This window comes from Malaclemys terrapin, chromosome 13 (genome assembly GCF_027887155.1).
Source record: "Malaclemys terrapin pileata isolate rMalTer1 chromosome 13, rMalTer1.hap1, whole genome shotgun sequence".
Classification (NCBI taxonomy): Eukaryota; Metazoa; Chordata; order Testudines; family Emydidae; genus Malaclemys; species Malaclemys terrapin.
This window is the reverse complement of record NC_071517.1, coordinates 44,690,034-44,705,188: the sequence shown is the minus strand read 5'-3', so window position 1 is coordinate 44,705,188 and position 15,155 is coordinate 44,690,034. Positions and strand designations below refer to the sequence as shown.

Here is a 15,155-nt window from a genome sequence, read left to right as displayed (position 1 = left end):
AGGCTTAGCCGCCCCACGGCTCTTATACCCAGTGCCCAGGCCCTGTCTCAGCAAAGGTACAGAGCAGGGCAACGCAAGTGACGAGGGGGCTGGAACAGCTTCCAGATGAGGAGACATTAAAAAGACGGAGATGACTATGCCAGAGGTCGATAAAGTCGTGAAGAAAGCAAATAAGGAAGTGTCATTTACCCCTTCTCTGAACAAAACAGCTAGAGGTCACCTGACGAAATGAATCGGCAGCAGGTTCAAAACAAAGAAAAGGAAGTATTTCTTCACACAATGCACAGCCAACCCGTGGAACTCCTTGCTGCGGAATGTTGTGTAGGTCAAAAGTGTAACTGGGGTCAAAAAGAATGAGATAAGCTCATGGAGGACAGGTCTATCGATGGCTATTAGCCAGGATGGCTAGCGATGCAACCCCATGCTCTGTGTGTCCCTAAATCTCTGACTGCCAGAAACTGGGAATGGGCGACAGGGGATGGATCACTTGATGATTCTCTGTTGTGTTCATTCCCTCTGGAGCACCGGGCACTGACCATTGTCGGAAGACAGGATACTGGGCTAGATAGACCATTGGGTTGAACCACTACGGCTGTTCTTATCTATCTATCTATCTATCTATCTATCTATCTATCTATCTATTTATCTATCTATCCCCATACACCCAGGGCTGCCCAGACGGAGGGGGGGGGGGCAAGTGGGGCAATTTGCCCCAGGTCCCGGGCCCTGCAGGGGCCCCCACGAGAATATAGTATTCTATAGTATTGCAACTGTTTTTTATGGAAGGGCCCCCCAAAATTGCTTTGCCCCAGGCCCCCTGAATCCTCTGGGCAGCCCTGCATCCACCCCATCTATCTATCTATCTATCCCCATTCCCAAGTTCAGCCCTGCTTTCCCGGTCTGCTTTGGTCACCGGAGTCCCCTGTGGTGGCCGTCCAGCAGTGGCCGGTGAGTCAGCGTGTGGTGTGAGCGCACGGAGGGTCATGCAGAGCACGGCTGAGCGAGCGCATGTCGCCATCCCGTCCTTTCCCTGCAGGCCCCGGGGGGGTGGACGGGTTTGCAGGCCAGGGACTCCGGGGGGGGGGGGGGGGGGGCACTTCCACTGAGCTTCAGCCTCTAATTTCTCTCCAGCGTGTTAGACATGGGTGTGGGGCTGGGGAACGGGATACGGGGCCTTTCCCCTCTAGGGGGCGCTGGCTCCCATCTGGGCCCAGGGTTGGGGGACTGGCTGGCTCAGCGGGGGGGACCCTGTGTGTGTGACAGGCTGACACTAGATCTAACCTGCCCCCCTCCCATTCTTTGCTGCCCAGTCACCCCCTGTCCTGTCCAGCCTGTTAATTACAGCTCATTGCGCTGCAGGGGGAATGGGGCCCAGTCACTCATTAACAGCCCCCTGCGTCCTGATGGCCCCGTTCACACAGGAGGCTGGGGGCCGGGGCGCAGCCCCAGGCCGATATTAACCGGACGTAGCCCTGGCTGATTGTTCCAGGACTGGCCGGGACTGAGTGTCCCTGACGTGCCCCATGACGCAGGTGTTTGTGGGACTGAGCCAGGGGAAAGGGGCACCCGTGGGTGTGAACAGACCAATAGATCGCAAAGCACTGGCTGTGATAATGCAGCCAGCTCTGGGGAGGGGTGGCTGGGGAAAAGCTGCACAGCGACACTGCACGAGGATGGCTCACCTGTGCTGAGATGCAGCCAGCTCTGGGGAGGGGCAGCAGGTCCTAGCCTCACAGCAGCACCTGAGGATGAGCTGGGGGAAGGACAATTCTGGATCCCTTTGAAACATCACAAAGGATTTAGGGGCTCGCCGGGGTTCAAACCCACTGTGCTGGATTTCCCCCCTCTTCCCCCCCGCAGATGCACGCCAGCCCCTGGCCTGTGGGACAGGCCCAGAGAAACTGTAACACTGAGCCTGACCCTGGGCCCATGGGGTGCAGGGGGTCACATGCTAGTGAGAAAATAACCCAAGGCCCAGTTCTGCAACCCTGCTGTGACATGAGAGAGCATCACCGCCCCCTGCTGGTGGGAATAGAGAACTGGGAGGTGTGTGTGTGTTAGCACTGCCCCCTGCTGGTGGGAATAGAGACCTGGGCTCGCTCTGTGTGTGTGTGTGTGTGTGTGTGTGTGTGTGTTAGCACTGCTCCCTGCTGGTGGGAATAGAGACCTGGGCTCACTCTGTGTGTGTGTGTGTGTGTGTGTGTGTGTGTGTGTGTGTGTGTGTGTGTGTGTGTGTGTGTGTGTGTGTGTGTGTGTGTGTGTGTGTGTGTTAGCACTGCCCTCTGGTGGTGAGAATAGAGACCTGGGCGTGCTCTCTCTCTCTCTCTGTAAAAAGAAGAACAGGAGTACTTGTGGCACCTTAGAGACTAACAAAATCTCTCTCTCTGTGTTAGCATTGCCCTCTGGTGATAGGAATTAGGCGTGCTCTGTGTGTGTGTATGTATATGAGTTTGTGGGTAGTACACTCTACCCCCTCCTAAGGGTAGTACTTAGTCCCACAGATCCCCGAATATGTCCAGTCACCCCTGATTTTGCCCAAACTCCTATTTTCTGCATTTAACAATATCCAGCCCTGGACAGTCTCTCAGCCCAGTGACTGATCAGGCTGGTCCGACGGTGCCAGCCAGCAGCACGCGCTGTAACCCCACCTGGCCATACCCGGCTGCTCCGACCCCCAACCCCCAGCCCTGCGGGCTGTCACTAGGGGTGGTGGGGGCTGGGGGCCGTGTCATGTGCCCCTGGAGAGGGATAGAAAGAAGGATGCGTGTGGGGATGGAGGGAGGGATGGAGGGAGGGAGGGATAGAAGGAGGGATGCATGTGGGGATGGAGGGAGGGAGGGATAGAAGGAGGGATGCATGTGGGGATAGAGGGAGGGAGGGAGGGATAGAAGGAGGGATGCGTGTGTGGAGGGATGGAAGGAGGGATGGAGGGAGGGAGGGATAGAAGGAGGGATGCGTGTGGGGATAGAGGGAGGGAGGGAGGGATAGAAGGAGGGATGCGTGTGTGGAGGGATGGAAGGAGGGATGGATAGAAGGAGGGATGCATATGGGGATGGCTGGCCAGATGGAGGGAGGCAGGGACGTAGATGGGGATAGATGGGTGGATATGGCTAGGGATGGAAGCAGTGACTCTGACAAAGATTTGGGGGTCATGGGGACAAGCAGCTGAACACGAGCCCCCAGCGAGACGTTGAGGGCAAAAGGGCCAGTGAGATCCTGCGACATATAAGCAGGGGAATCTCGAGTAGGAGCCGAGAGGTTATTTTACCTCTGGATTTGGCCCTGCTGCGACCGCTGCTGGAATCCCGTGTCCAGTTCTGGTGCCCACAGTTCAGGAAGGACGTTGATACATTGCAGAGGGGTCAGAGAAGAGCCACAAGAACGGTTAAAGGATTTGAAAACCCACCTGCAGTGCTAGACTCAAAGGGCTCCATCTCTCCACAAAGAGAAGGTGAAGTGGTGACGTGATCACCATCTATATCAGTGGTCACCAAGCGGTGGATCGCAAGTGACTGGGCGATCCTAGAGGATCTCCCTGGCAATCATGATCTCTGGTGGCGCAGCGTGGTGGCCGTGCTCCCTGCCTACCCTGGCCCCCACACTGCTCCCAGGTGCGGCCAGTGCGGCTGCGTGGCCCTGAAGTCTCCCTCCGCGTGCTGCTCCTGCCTGCAAGCACCGCCTCTGCAGCTCCCATTGGCTGGGAACGGGGATCTGTGGCCAATGGGAGCTGTGGGGAAGGTGCTGGCAGAGAGGGGCAGTGCACAGAGCCACGTGCCCTCCCCAGGGGCCACAGGGCCATGTTGGCTCCTTCCAGAAGCCACATGGGTCGGGGCAGGCAGGGAGGCTGCCTTAGCCTTGCTGCACCGCCGACTGGGGGCCGCCCAAGGTAAGTGCTGCCCGGTGGGAGGCCGCACCCCAACCCCCTCTCGGAGCCAGGACCCCATACCCCTTCCTGCACCCCAACCCCCAGCCCTGAGACCCCTTCTCGAGCCAGCACCTCGCACCTCCTCCTGCACCCCAACCCCCTGCCCCAGCCCTGCCCCCCTTCTCGGAGCCAGCACCCTATACCCCTTCCTGCACCCCAACCCCCAGCCCTGAGCCCCGTTCTGGAGCCAGCACCCCGTGCCCCCTCCTGCACCCCAAGCCCCCAGCCCTGAGCCCCCTCCCAGATTCAGCACCCTGCACCCCCAATACTCTGCCCCAGCCCAGAGCCCCCTCTGCACCCAAACTCCCTCCCAGAGCTTGCACCCCTCAGCCCCTCCTGAACCACAATCCCCTGCCCCAGGCTCAGCCCAGAGCCCCCTTCCACACTGCAAACCTCTTGGCCCCAGCCCAGAGCCTGCACCCCCTCCCGAACCCCAACCCCCTACCCCATCCTGGTGAAAGTGAGTGAAGGTAGGGGAGAGCGAGCAATGGGGTGGGAATAGAGGGGGGGGGCTTTGGGTAAGGGGCGGGACTCGGGGAAGGGGCAGGGCAGAGCCTGGGTTGCCCTTAAATTCAAAAAGTGATCTTGGGTGTAAAAAGATTGGCGACCACTGGTATAGCTGGACCACTTGGTAATAGTGGCGGGGAAAACGCCACAGTGGCCCAACACTGTAGCATTTAATTTCAGAAAGGGGAACTACACAAAAATGAGGACATTAGTTGAACAGAAATTAAAAGGTACAGCACCAAAAGTGAAGTGCATGCAAACTGCAGGGAAACTTTAAAAAGACACCATAATAGAGGCTCAACTTAAAGGTGTACCCCAAATTAAAAACCACAGTAAGAGAACCAAAAAAGTGCCACAGTGGCTAAACAACAAAGTAAAAGAAGCAGTGAGAGGCAAAAAGGTACGAGGAGAGATTAATAAGACTGGAACTTTTCAGCTTGGAAAAGAGATGATTGAGGGGAGATATGATAGAGGTCTATAAAATCATGCCTGGTGTGGAGAAAGTAGATAAGGAAGTGTTGTTTACTCCTTCTCATCACACAAGAACCAGGGGTCACCAAATGAAATTAATAGGCAGCATGTTTAAAACAAACAAAAGGAAGTATTTCTTCACACAACACACAGTTAACCTGTGGAACTCTTTGCCAGAGGATGTTGTGAAGGCCAAGACTATAACAGAGTTCAAAAAGGAACTAGATAAATACATGGAGGATCGGTCCATCAATGGCTATTAGCCAAGCTGGGCAGGGATGTTGTCCTTAGCCTCTGTTTGCCAAAGCTGTGAATGGGCGACAGGATGGATCACTTGATGATTCCTTGTTCTGTTCATTCCCTCTGGGGCACCTGGCATTGGCCACTGTCGGAAGACAGGATACTGGGCTAGATGGACCTTTGGTCTGACCCAGGATGGCCGTTCTTGTGTTCTTATGATTTCCTGTGGCTTGGTTAAAAAGATCACTTGTTTTAAAAATCAGATCCTTCAGAATTGTCAGATGTTAGCACTAGGCTTCTCGATGACTACGGATCTGTCTGTCCTCGCAGTCTATGACGGTGACGTTTAGAGAATAATGTTAGTTAGAGGTAAACTGCCAAGATTTGCTCTGGCGTCGTCCAGAGAGGTCCAACCTGGTTCCCGCCACGGGGCTATTATTACAGTCACGCTGTAGCCTAAGCCTGCAGTTTGGCTGCTCTTAACACTTTGGGTCTCTCTGCTTCCCCCCCGTCTGTCCGTCGGGCTTGCTGCAGGCCCACTTCCTCTCGGTGTCGCAGCCCGCGCTGTTCACAACGCCATCATCCAGGTAAGCGCAGAGTCCGGCTCCTCTGACCTCAAAGCTGCAATGGAGAGGAAGAGGATTAATCCCAAAGGCCCCGGTGAACCTAGCGGAAAAAGGCACACCAAGAACAACTGGCTGGAAGGCAAAGCCAGACAAATGAGGGATAAGGGACACGTTTTAACAGTGCAGGGGGAATCTTTGTGCTGATGTAGCTACACCCAATCATTCCCCCAAGGTATATATCTCTTCACTGAAGTGTTATCCTGACCCCCCTACATGCCCCCACAATCCTCTTGGCTGAGTTTCGTGGTGCTTTCAACCCAGGCTAGCTGGCCTGGCTGCTGTCCCCTGAGCTGGTAACCCGTCCGCTTTGTGGTGTGGACACAAGCGATACCCCTCGAGTGCTGATCATCTGCCAATGCCTTCCCACAATTCTCCCGCCATGTGCCCAGAAAGGACAGACATGTTCTCCCACAATTCATTGGGAAAGAATCAGAGCGTCTTGGCTTATTGAAGTACAAAGACCCAGGGGATACGTCCTCAGAAGTCCGAGTGACACACACTGGGGAGGGGAGCGCTGCACCGGCTAACCCAATAATTCAGGTAGGGCTGCTAAGATAATCCCTGTGCTCCGATGCAAGTTAACTCTGCAGCGAAGACATTCAATCAGTGTCAGTGCCCTGCACCAGGTTTAAATACTAGGCCAAGCCCTGTATTACGCCGGTGCGGGTCTCCTACGCTGGGGGTTTGTGCTAGGCTAGTGACACTGTCCATGTTCTTAAACGAAACTGGCTCTTTGTTAAGAGAACAATTGACAGAGGTGCTGTGACTGCAGCTAACATTCCAGCCATGTGCACACAGACCGACTGCCTGGTGCTTCCTCCAAACTCTTCCCCGCTGCAATCTGTGCTTCTCCCTCCAAGTTCCATGCAGGCTGCTACACCTAATATAGGCTCCGAGAGCACAAATGCTGCTCACAGCCCTTGCAGAAGTAGCACAGTGTTTCTGGCCAGTAACCCCAAAGAATTAAAGTCCTCCCACTGCTGGCACCACATTAAGAGCCGTGCCATCCAGAAGCTGTTTGTGGTGCATGACAACAATAACTTTATTGGTCCTACAAAACTGTGAATATAAGGACACCCCTGTGTGTGGTTGACAGAAGCGGGGATCGAATTTGGGAGTTCTGGGTCTAAGTGCTGGCACCTCTATTGCCTGAGCTAAAAGACCAACCCCTCTTAGCTTAAAGCCTGTAGAAGATCCATAATTCCTCTATATGTTCCAATCAGTAGAGGGGAGCATAGAACGACTCGGAGTAAACTTGGGGTATGTGAAAAATGTTACGTATTCTTAAGTGCCACTAGATGGCGCTCTTTATGTGAGCCATCTCCATACGCACTATAGTGGGGTGGGAAGTAGATTTTTCAATTTGTAGGAAAATAGCCGAGTTTTAAATGTTTTCTCTTCCAAAATGGAAGAAAACAAAAAGAAATGTCCTGCAAAACAATGCAGAGTTTTTGTCGTCGTTATTTCGGGACAATTGAAACATTTTGTTCTGATTTTGACTTTTAAAAGAATTGTTTTATATACAATTAAAAAACGGAATGGAGACAGCATTTTGAAATGGGAAATCCAACTGTTCCGTTCCAAAAAGGTCAAAACACTTTTTCTTCCATTTTTCTTTCAAAATGAAATTTTTTTGAAACCCACATGGTTTTGCTAAGGGTTTAATATAATAAATAGAGATACACCTATCTCATAAAACTGTAAGGGACCTTGAAATGTTGTTGAGTCCATTCCCCTGCCTTCACTAGTAGGACCAATTTTTTGTTACAGATCCCTAAGTGGCCCCCTTAAAGATTGAACTCGCAACTCTAGGTTTAGTAGGCCAATGCTCAAACCACTGAGCTATTCCTCCCCTTTAATCCATTGGCTTTGTGTGATGGAAAAACGCTGCATTGGGAAAGTCCCGGCCAGCTCCAATATGTGCACAGATACAGGCATATCTCTTGTGTAATACTTCTCTAATGACATCAGCCTCGGCCCAGGCTGATGCTGGCTGCTGCTGTAAACTCCCAGCCGTGACCTATACACAGATGACAGACAGTGTGTTGGATCCCTGCTAGTAGGTACAGCCCATGCTAACCCCACCCCAGCAGGGGGCGCTGTGGGGAAGGAAAGAGGAGAGCAGTAGGCCCAGCTGTTGGGCAAAGTTTTGACAGATCCCACTGCTTCCACCAGTACCTCTCTGGGAGTAGACAGGCCCCTGCTGCCACTTCCGGAGAGGGAAAAGATGGCTGCTGCCTCTCTGGAAATGGGGCTTCCCTGAGGCTCCCAGGTGGTGGTGGGGCTCTGGCCATAGTTGCCCTATATCATGGTGTGGATCCCCTCAATCCTGACTCCCTCCCCCCTGTGTGCAGTCAGAAAGAAAGGGACTCACAGGTGGTTGAATGCAGCACCATCCACCCATCTCCAGGGCTGGCCCGGTTCCCTCCGGAGTCCAACCCAGTGATTGGAGACGCCTTTATGGTGCATTGCAGTTTTCTGAATAACGCAAAGGGAAATCGCACGTCATACGTGTCCCTCTCCGCCACCCATTCCTTCACTGTCTGTTTATGGTCCCTATGTGGCCATGGATTGTAACAGGCTGTTATGTTGGAAGGCGCTAATGGAGGCCACCAGGTCACTCAATGGGAGTTGGGCACCTAAATAGGGTGACCATATTTCCCTGTGCTGAGTACAGGACACCTGGTAAAATTACTGGTATTCAAGCGAGTTCAACGGCAATTGGCCAGAACTATGCAGCAGAAACGTTCAAATTAACAGTGAGTTTCATAGATTCATAGATTCTAGGACTGGAAGGGACCTCGCGAGGTCATCGAGTCCAGTCCCCTGCCCGCATGGCAGGACCAAATACTGTCTAGACCATCCCTGATAGACATTTATCTAACCTACTCTGAAATATCTCCAGAGATGGAGATTCCACAACCTCCCTAGGCAATTTATTCCAGTGTTTAACCACCCTGACAGTTAGGAACTTTTTCCTAATTGTAACAGTTGACTGAGCCCCTGTTAAAAAGAAATGCTGTGTAGTTCGATTCTTTTTATATACCTTCTTATCTTTCAGGCTTCAGGGTTCACACAGGGAGGGGTGACACGCACACACACTCCCGTACCCCTCTCCCACACAGGGTGGGGTGGGGTGACCAACCGACCCAACCCTCCCTGCCTGACGCTCTCCGCCCTCCAGGCCTGGCTGTCTTGATAACTGCCTGTAAGGGGAAATGTGAGGAAGGTGGCTCCAGAAGAGAAACATGGAAAAATACCAGCGATCCCTTATTGGACAGTCTTCAGACTGAGGCCAGATAACACGACACAACCCCACCACTGGCTGCCTTCGTGATTGCACAGTTATAAAAGAGATGAAGTGCATGTTTCACTGAAGATGACATTTCTATGACATTTTGTTGTATCCTTATAATATTCTTTAAAAATACCAAAACTTTTGATATTGATTACAACCACTTTAGAGCTACTCTATGGAGCATGCAGAGAAGCCCCCTTGGAAAGGCAAAACGAAATCACTTGCTCCTTTCACTGCAAAATTAACATGAAAGACGTTTTTCGACTCCATCATTATTACTGGTAAGAAAATAAGTTTAAAATGAAGCTTTTTTCGTTGACAAAGCAAGAGAATATGGAGCATGCTAAGGGGTGCTTCTCATCCCTGGACTTCAGCGAGGAGTGCGTGGGTCTGAAACTGGACCCATGGCAAAGTGGCTACTGACTTCAGACTGTGGGAGAGTCGGCTCGGAGCCCAGATGAGATTTCTGGTATATATTAGTCAGTACAAAGGATAGTAAAGTCCTTCCCCTAACATCTGAAAACATCTCCTAGTTGTGAAATACTGTCGAAGTGGGGGTGTTTCAACAGAGGAAAGTCTCCTTTAGGTCAAACTGTGAATGGCTCTCTTCCCCCAAGTTTCTCATCCCCTCAGTGTGTGGGGAGCTGTGATTTTGTATCTGTTTTCAACAGCCAGTGGATTTGTTACACTGTTTCAAAATGTACAAGGCAATCACAATTTGCACGGGCCTGTCCTATTTTCTGCAAAGCCAAGAAAGGACAAATCAGAACTGTCTGTCGGGGGGCTGGAACCATTTGTATAGTGGGGGGGCTGAGAGCCAAACTGTAAACCCTGGATATGATGGAAACCACTTCAAGCCAGGGGGTGCAGCAGAACCCCCCATATCCCTACTTCCACACTGATGACTTTCTGGGTGTGTTATGATGTAATGACCCCGTGTCTCTATTTTATAATGTGTCACCAAGTCAGAACATAAACAGCGCACCCAGAAAGCCGTGACTTAGATTGCAGGGGGCGCCCCAGACTGACTTTACATAGGATGAAGTGGCCTAGAAATCTTAACCCTAACCCTGATTGTACAATGAGGCGGAACGGTTGCTTCGGAGTGGATTCTGGTCGGCAATGGAAAGTCCATGGCAGTGACTGGTACCAGTCATGGATTAACTCTTTCTGGTGCTCTACTCTGAGACTAGTAATGTTGCTCCTCCACCCATTTCATCTAAGCATAGAAGTAAAAATCTTGTCCCCAATAATGCACCTCCCTTATAGCTTCCTAGTGCCTCATGCTCAAGTCAGCAAATGGGCAAGATTTCAAGTACTAGATAAATCAGCAGGGATTGGACGTCGAGCACAAATCACTGCAATGCTCCCTGCAGAGGATCAGAGAGAATCAGTCTCATTGGAGAGCGGATGTTAATACTACAGGGCAGATTTTCTCACCCTTTTCAGGCCGATGAGCCCTTCTTTGAAGTTAAACATGTTCATGCCTCTTGACACTTACTATAAAAGAGTGAAAATGTCTCAGTGACAACAGTCGGGTGTGTGTGTGTCTCAGGAAGTGGACAGAGACTGTGGGCCTTGAAGGGCTGCAGTGTGCGAGGAGTGGAGACAGACAATGGTGGAGGCGATTTCCATGGGGCTAGTTATTGGGAACAATCTCATTCTGCTGGCTTGTGCCATCGGGCTCAGGACAGCTCGTGGGGGCGGGGGCATCAGGCCAGGGACAGGCTGTGAAGCCCCGCAGACACATGTGGGAGCAGAAGCCGGATCCTTCCCACAGCCACAGCGTTAGGAGCAGCTCCCAGACAAGCGCTGACGTCACCATTCCGGTACCTGACTAGCCGGAGCGCTGCCTCCAGGTTCTTCAAAGCCTCACGCCCCCCCCCCACACCCCCATTGCCGCTTGTGACCCCCCGTTGAGAGGCGGAGCACGTGTGATCAGTGCGATGATCTCTGGGAAGTTTGGGGTCCCCAGGTTGCCTAGGGAGGGGTGAACCGGCCCAGGTCAGGAACGGAGCAGGTCGAAACTCCCGCGCCGATCTGTAGTGGGATCGCGCCTGTGAACAGCCCCTGCAGCGTAGCCTGGGCAAGACAGTGAGAGCCGGTCTCTTCTTATACACCCACCCACCGGAGACCCTGTGTGGGGGATGGGAGCACCCACGCGGTGGGGATCCGGAATAGGGGCAGAGGGAGGCACCATGTACCAGGGCTCATGAAAGGGGGAACAGGGACACCCGCACACCAGGGATCCCGCTGAAAGAACCGCGATCTTCATTTAGACACCGCGGTGATGGGGAATTTACCACGTCCCTTGCGGAGCTTGTGCCACTAGATAATTAGCTTCACCGTTAAGAATTGTCATTTCCGGTTGGGATTTTGTGACATCAACTTCAAGCCACTGGGGTCTTGTTCAACCTTTGTCTGGGGAATTAAAGAACCCCTGAAATCCGGTGCGTGGCTGTATAAAAAGAGACTTTGTCTCGCCCAGGCGGTGCTGCCCTGGACGTTCACAGGCACCAGCCCACTCGTGAACTTGGCTTCAAAAGCCAAGCTTAGCATGGCTTTCAAAATGCCGTGATTTTTAAGCCAAATCCCATGATTTTTTTTGGAGGGGGGCATGATGTGATTTTTTTGAACAGGGTTGGTCACCACTGCCCCAGCGGGGACACTTTGGTGTCACAAGTGGGCGGGGCTTGGGTTGTGGGCGGAGCTTTGGACGGTGTTATGTTTTCCCAGTCTAATGCCAACACCTCCTGCTGTGGGCAACCTGGTCTATTGCCGTTACAAGGACTCGATGGCTCCGTCTTACCAGAGCCTCTAAGCTACTGTTTGCAGCCAGAGAGGCACCGTGTGAAGCGCAGTAATTCTGGCCGGACTTCCAGTTCCCTTCCGCTTCAGAATAATAGTAGCACTTTCCTTGGGAGGCGATCCAGCCTTCTGGGCAGCAGGGGGCAGCAGACGCTCTCAGAGCGGCCATGTCAGGTTTGATGGCAGCTCCTGGTAATGCACAAGGATAATAACAAGTTAGTGCTTCCACCATCACGGGGGTGTGTGTGTTGTACTGGTGCTCCGGGAACAGGGTAGACACAGCTGTAATCATAGACGTGTTGGGCTGGAAGGGACAATGAGAGGTCACCAAGTCTCCTGGGGCAGGGCCAAGTAAACCCAGACCATCTCTGACAGGTGTTTGTCCAACCTAGTCTGAAACACCTCCAAGATGAGGATTCCACAACCTCCCCTGGAAGCCTGTTCAAGAGCTTAACTACCCTGAGAGTTAGAAAGTTTTTCCGAACATCGACCCTAAATCTCTCTTGTGGCAGATGAAGCCCATCGCTAGTTGTCCTACCTTCCGGGCAAATGGAGAATAATTGATCAATGTTCTCTTTATAACAGCCCTTAACACAGTTGAAGACTGTTATCGGCCCCCTCTCAGTCTTCTTTTCTCAAGACTGAACACATGCCATTTTTTTAACCTTTCGTTAAAGGTCAGGCGTTCTAAACCTCTGATAGTTTTTCTTGTTCCCTGCTAAAAATTTGGATGAGAATAAAAAATGTGGAAAATTTTGAGTTTACAGAAAAAAAAAATTGCAAATGTTTCGTCTGAAAACCAAACTATTTTGACTTGGAAATGTCAATGCAGTGCATCATGGGAGCTGTAGTCTTGGTGCCTGATGCTTCCATTCTCTTCTATAGGCGTGGCTCCTTGGTCAGATGCCATCTCCCATGATGCACCATGGTCTCCCCTTTAGTGAAGGGAGTGTAACGTTGCAATCCTTAGCCTTATGGGAGATGAAGTCCGGCTGGAGTTCCAGCCTGGCCTCCACATGTTCCCTGATCTTGACTTGCAGTGTCTCATTCAGCCACTAGATGGCTCTGTGATCTGCACCAAGTCGTAGACAGGATACAGGTCTCTGGTAGGGTGACCAGATGTCCCGATTTTATGGGGAGCTTTGTCTTATATAGGTGCCTATTATCCCCCATCCCTTGTCTTGATTTTTCACACTTGCTATCTGGTCCTCCTAGTCCCTGGTCAACAAGAGAGGCAAAGTTGGGGAGCGAGCTGTGTAGAAGCCTGCTTGTTTGGGACTATAGCTTGCATCAGTTTTCTTTTAATAATCCCCTCCTGTTTAACATAGATAGTGACTTCATATGTCATGACATTCCCTATGCCAGGGTTGTCTACGCTAGTAGGGATCTCCCCTATAGAAGGGGAATTCCTAGCTAGGGAGATGTCAGTTTCCATCCCAGTTATGCTCCTGGAGTAGCTCAAAGGGGGCCAGGATCTGGCCTTGCATGGGAAAGGGAAAAGAGACTTGGGAGGACAGAATGTGTAACCGAGTTGCGGAGAGGGAGCCAGCCTGGGCCCTTTCCACTCACGTGTGAAAACAAATATGGTGGCGCTCAATCCTCCGATGGCAATCAGGAAAATGAGTAGGACCATCCACGCCATGAATGTCTGGATCTTGGAGAAAGATGGATCGTCTGCAATGGGAGTGGGGAAAGCCATTTAAAATTCCTCGGGGACAAAGCTACTCAGAGTCAGAGCCCAGGCTTAGTACATAGTGTAGACAGACGGTGGAGGTTTTAGGGGGAGGCAGCAAGGCAGTGGATTGCACACTGGCCTGGAATGCAGCAGACCTGTGTTCATTTCACTCCTCTGTACCTCAGTTTCCCCATATGCAAAACGGTTCAATAATACCAATCTCTTTTGAGATCAACCAATGAAAAGTGCTAAGTATTATTATTCCTGGAAGCGGGGTTTCAAATGGGCAGCGCTCCCTTCCTCTGGTTCAATTTCTGCGTATTTAAGATGAACCCACCTTCATACGATCGTTCTCCTTTACCTTTGAGTCCGACTGGGTCACCGTCCTCAGCCTGCTTCACCAGCTCCACCATATTGATGTCTCCCCTAACGGTAGAAGTTGGCTTTGATTTTGGAAACTTCTTCTGGCTACAAAAACACAGTTACATTGACGATACCTGAATGTTCTCTCGCCGCACATAGCATGGGTAAGGGATGGAGAATGGGGGAAGAGCAAGTGGTGAATTACTGAGTTATTTGCTATTGGGTGCTATAAAATGATTCTTTCATCCAAAGTCAATCACAGGCCTCATTAGAACCAATGGGTGGCCAAGCACCCTCTTTTAAGCTCAGAGGGAGCAATTAAGTCCCTTTATTCAAGAGGGAGAGCTACAAACAATGGAGGGACCACCCAAGGCACATGACTGTTGTGTACTGGGACATATATGGTCAGGCCTAGGGGGTCAAAGCAGGAGTTGGGGTCAGAGCCAGAGTCAGTAGCCAGGAGTGGGGCACAGAAACAGGGATCTGGAACAAGGCAGGATCTAAAAGCAGCCAGCTACAGCTTCACCTAGACACTCAGACAACTTCCTGTGCCTCCATCTGGCTTAAATAGTGAGTCTGAGCCAATCAGAGAGGCCGGAAATCTCCTCCAATCAGGAGCTTTGTGGGCAGGGCATCTGGTGAAGTAGGGTCTGCCAGCCCACATTCCCTGTTGGTACCAGCGAGCTGCCGGGTGGTGGCTGCAGTCTGAGGACTGACTGTGGACCCGGATTCGAGAGTTGAGATCCCTCACATCAGCGGAGCTAAGCTGTGCGGGCCGAGGGTTTGCAGACGCAGGGGCTAGGAGGCTGGTTGCAGCATGTGTGTCTTGGAGGCTGAAAGCCAGGGGAAGCAGAGAGATAGGGCTTTTTGGGCATAGAGCTCCCGGCTTGGGGGTGGGGAGGGGTGGACACATTCCATTATTGGTAGGGGGGGGGGCACAAGAGGAAAAGTTTAGGCACCACTGAATTAAAGAATTAGAAAATCTGCCTTGTAGTGATAGACTCAAGGAGCCCAATTTATTTAGTGTTACAAAGAGAGGGTTCAGGGTGACTTGGTCCTAGGTTATAAGTACCTAGATGGGGAACAAATACTTAATAAAGGGCCCTTCAATCTAGCAGAGAAAGTTACAACATGATCCACTGGCTAGAAATAGAAGCTAGACAAATTCAGACTGGAAATAAGATGTATGTTTTTACCAGTGAGGGTAATTAATCATTGTTTCAACTTACCAAAGGTCATAGT

The 15,155-nt window shown here is 51.6% G+C and overlaps 1 protein-coding gene across 1 annotated transcript; it reads right to left on the bottom strand.

The window, feature by feature from the left end:
* Positions 1–4,622: 4,622 nt before the first annotated feature.
* On the bottom strand, positions 4,623–14,070 carry LOC128847311 (C-type lectin domain family 2 member B-like). Its single transcript, XM_054046707.1, has 5 exons — positions 13,912–14,070; positions 13,445–13,549; positions 11,877–12,064; positions 8,144–8,247; positions 4,623–5,764 (listed from the first exon to the last, which is right to left on the bottom strand). Exons 1-5 carry the CDS (start codon positions 13,961–13,963, stop codon positions 5,623–5,625), a joined length of 591 nt encoding a protein of 196 aa, XP_053902682.1. The 5' UTR covers positions 13,964–14,070; the 3' UTR covers positions 4,623–5,622.
* Positions 14,071–15,155: the final 1,085 nt, after the last annotated feature.

Excerpts from the sequence above, each read along its gene's own strand:
- LOC128847311 (XM_054046707.1), bottom strand. The coding sequence starts at position 13,963 with ATGGTGGAGCTGGTGAAGCAGGCTGAGGACGGTGACCCAGTCGGACTC. Across the intron at positions 13,550-13,911 it reads TGACCCAGTCGGACTCAAAG|ACGATCCATCTTTCTCCAAG; the intron begins GTAAAGGAGAAC and ends CTCCCATTGCAG. Across the intron at positions 5,765-8,143 it reads GGTGCTGCATTCAACCACCT|CTTTGAGGTCAGAGGAGCCG; the intron begins GTGAGTCCCTTT and ends TCTCCATTGCAG.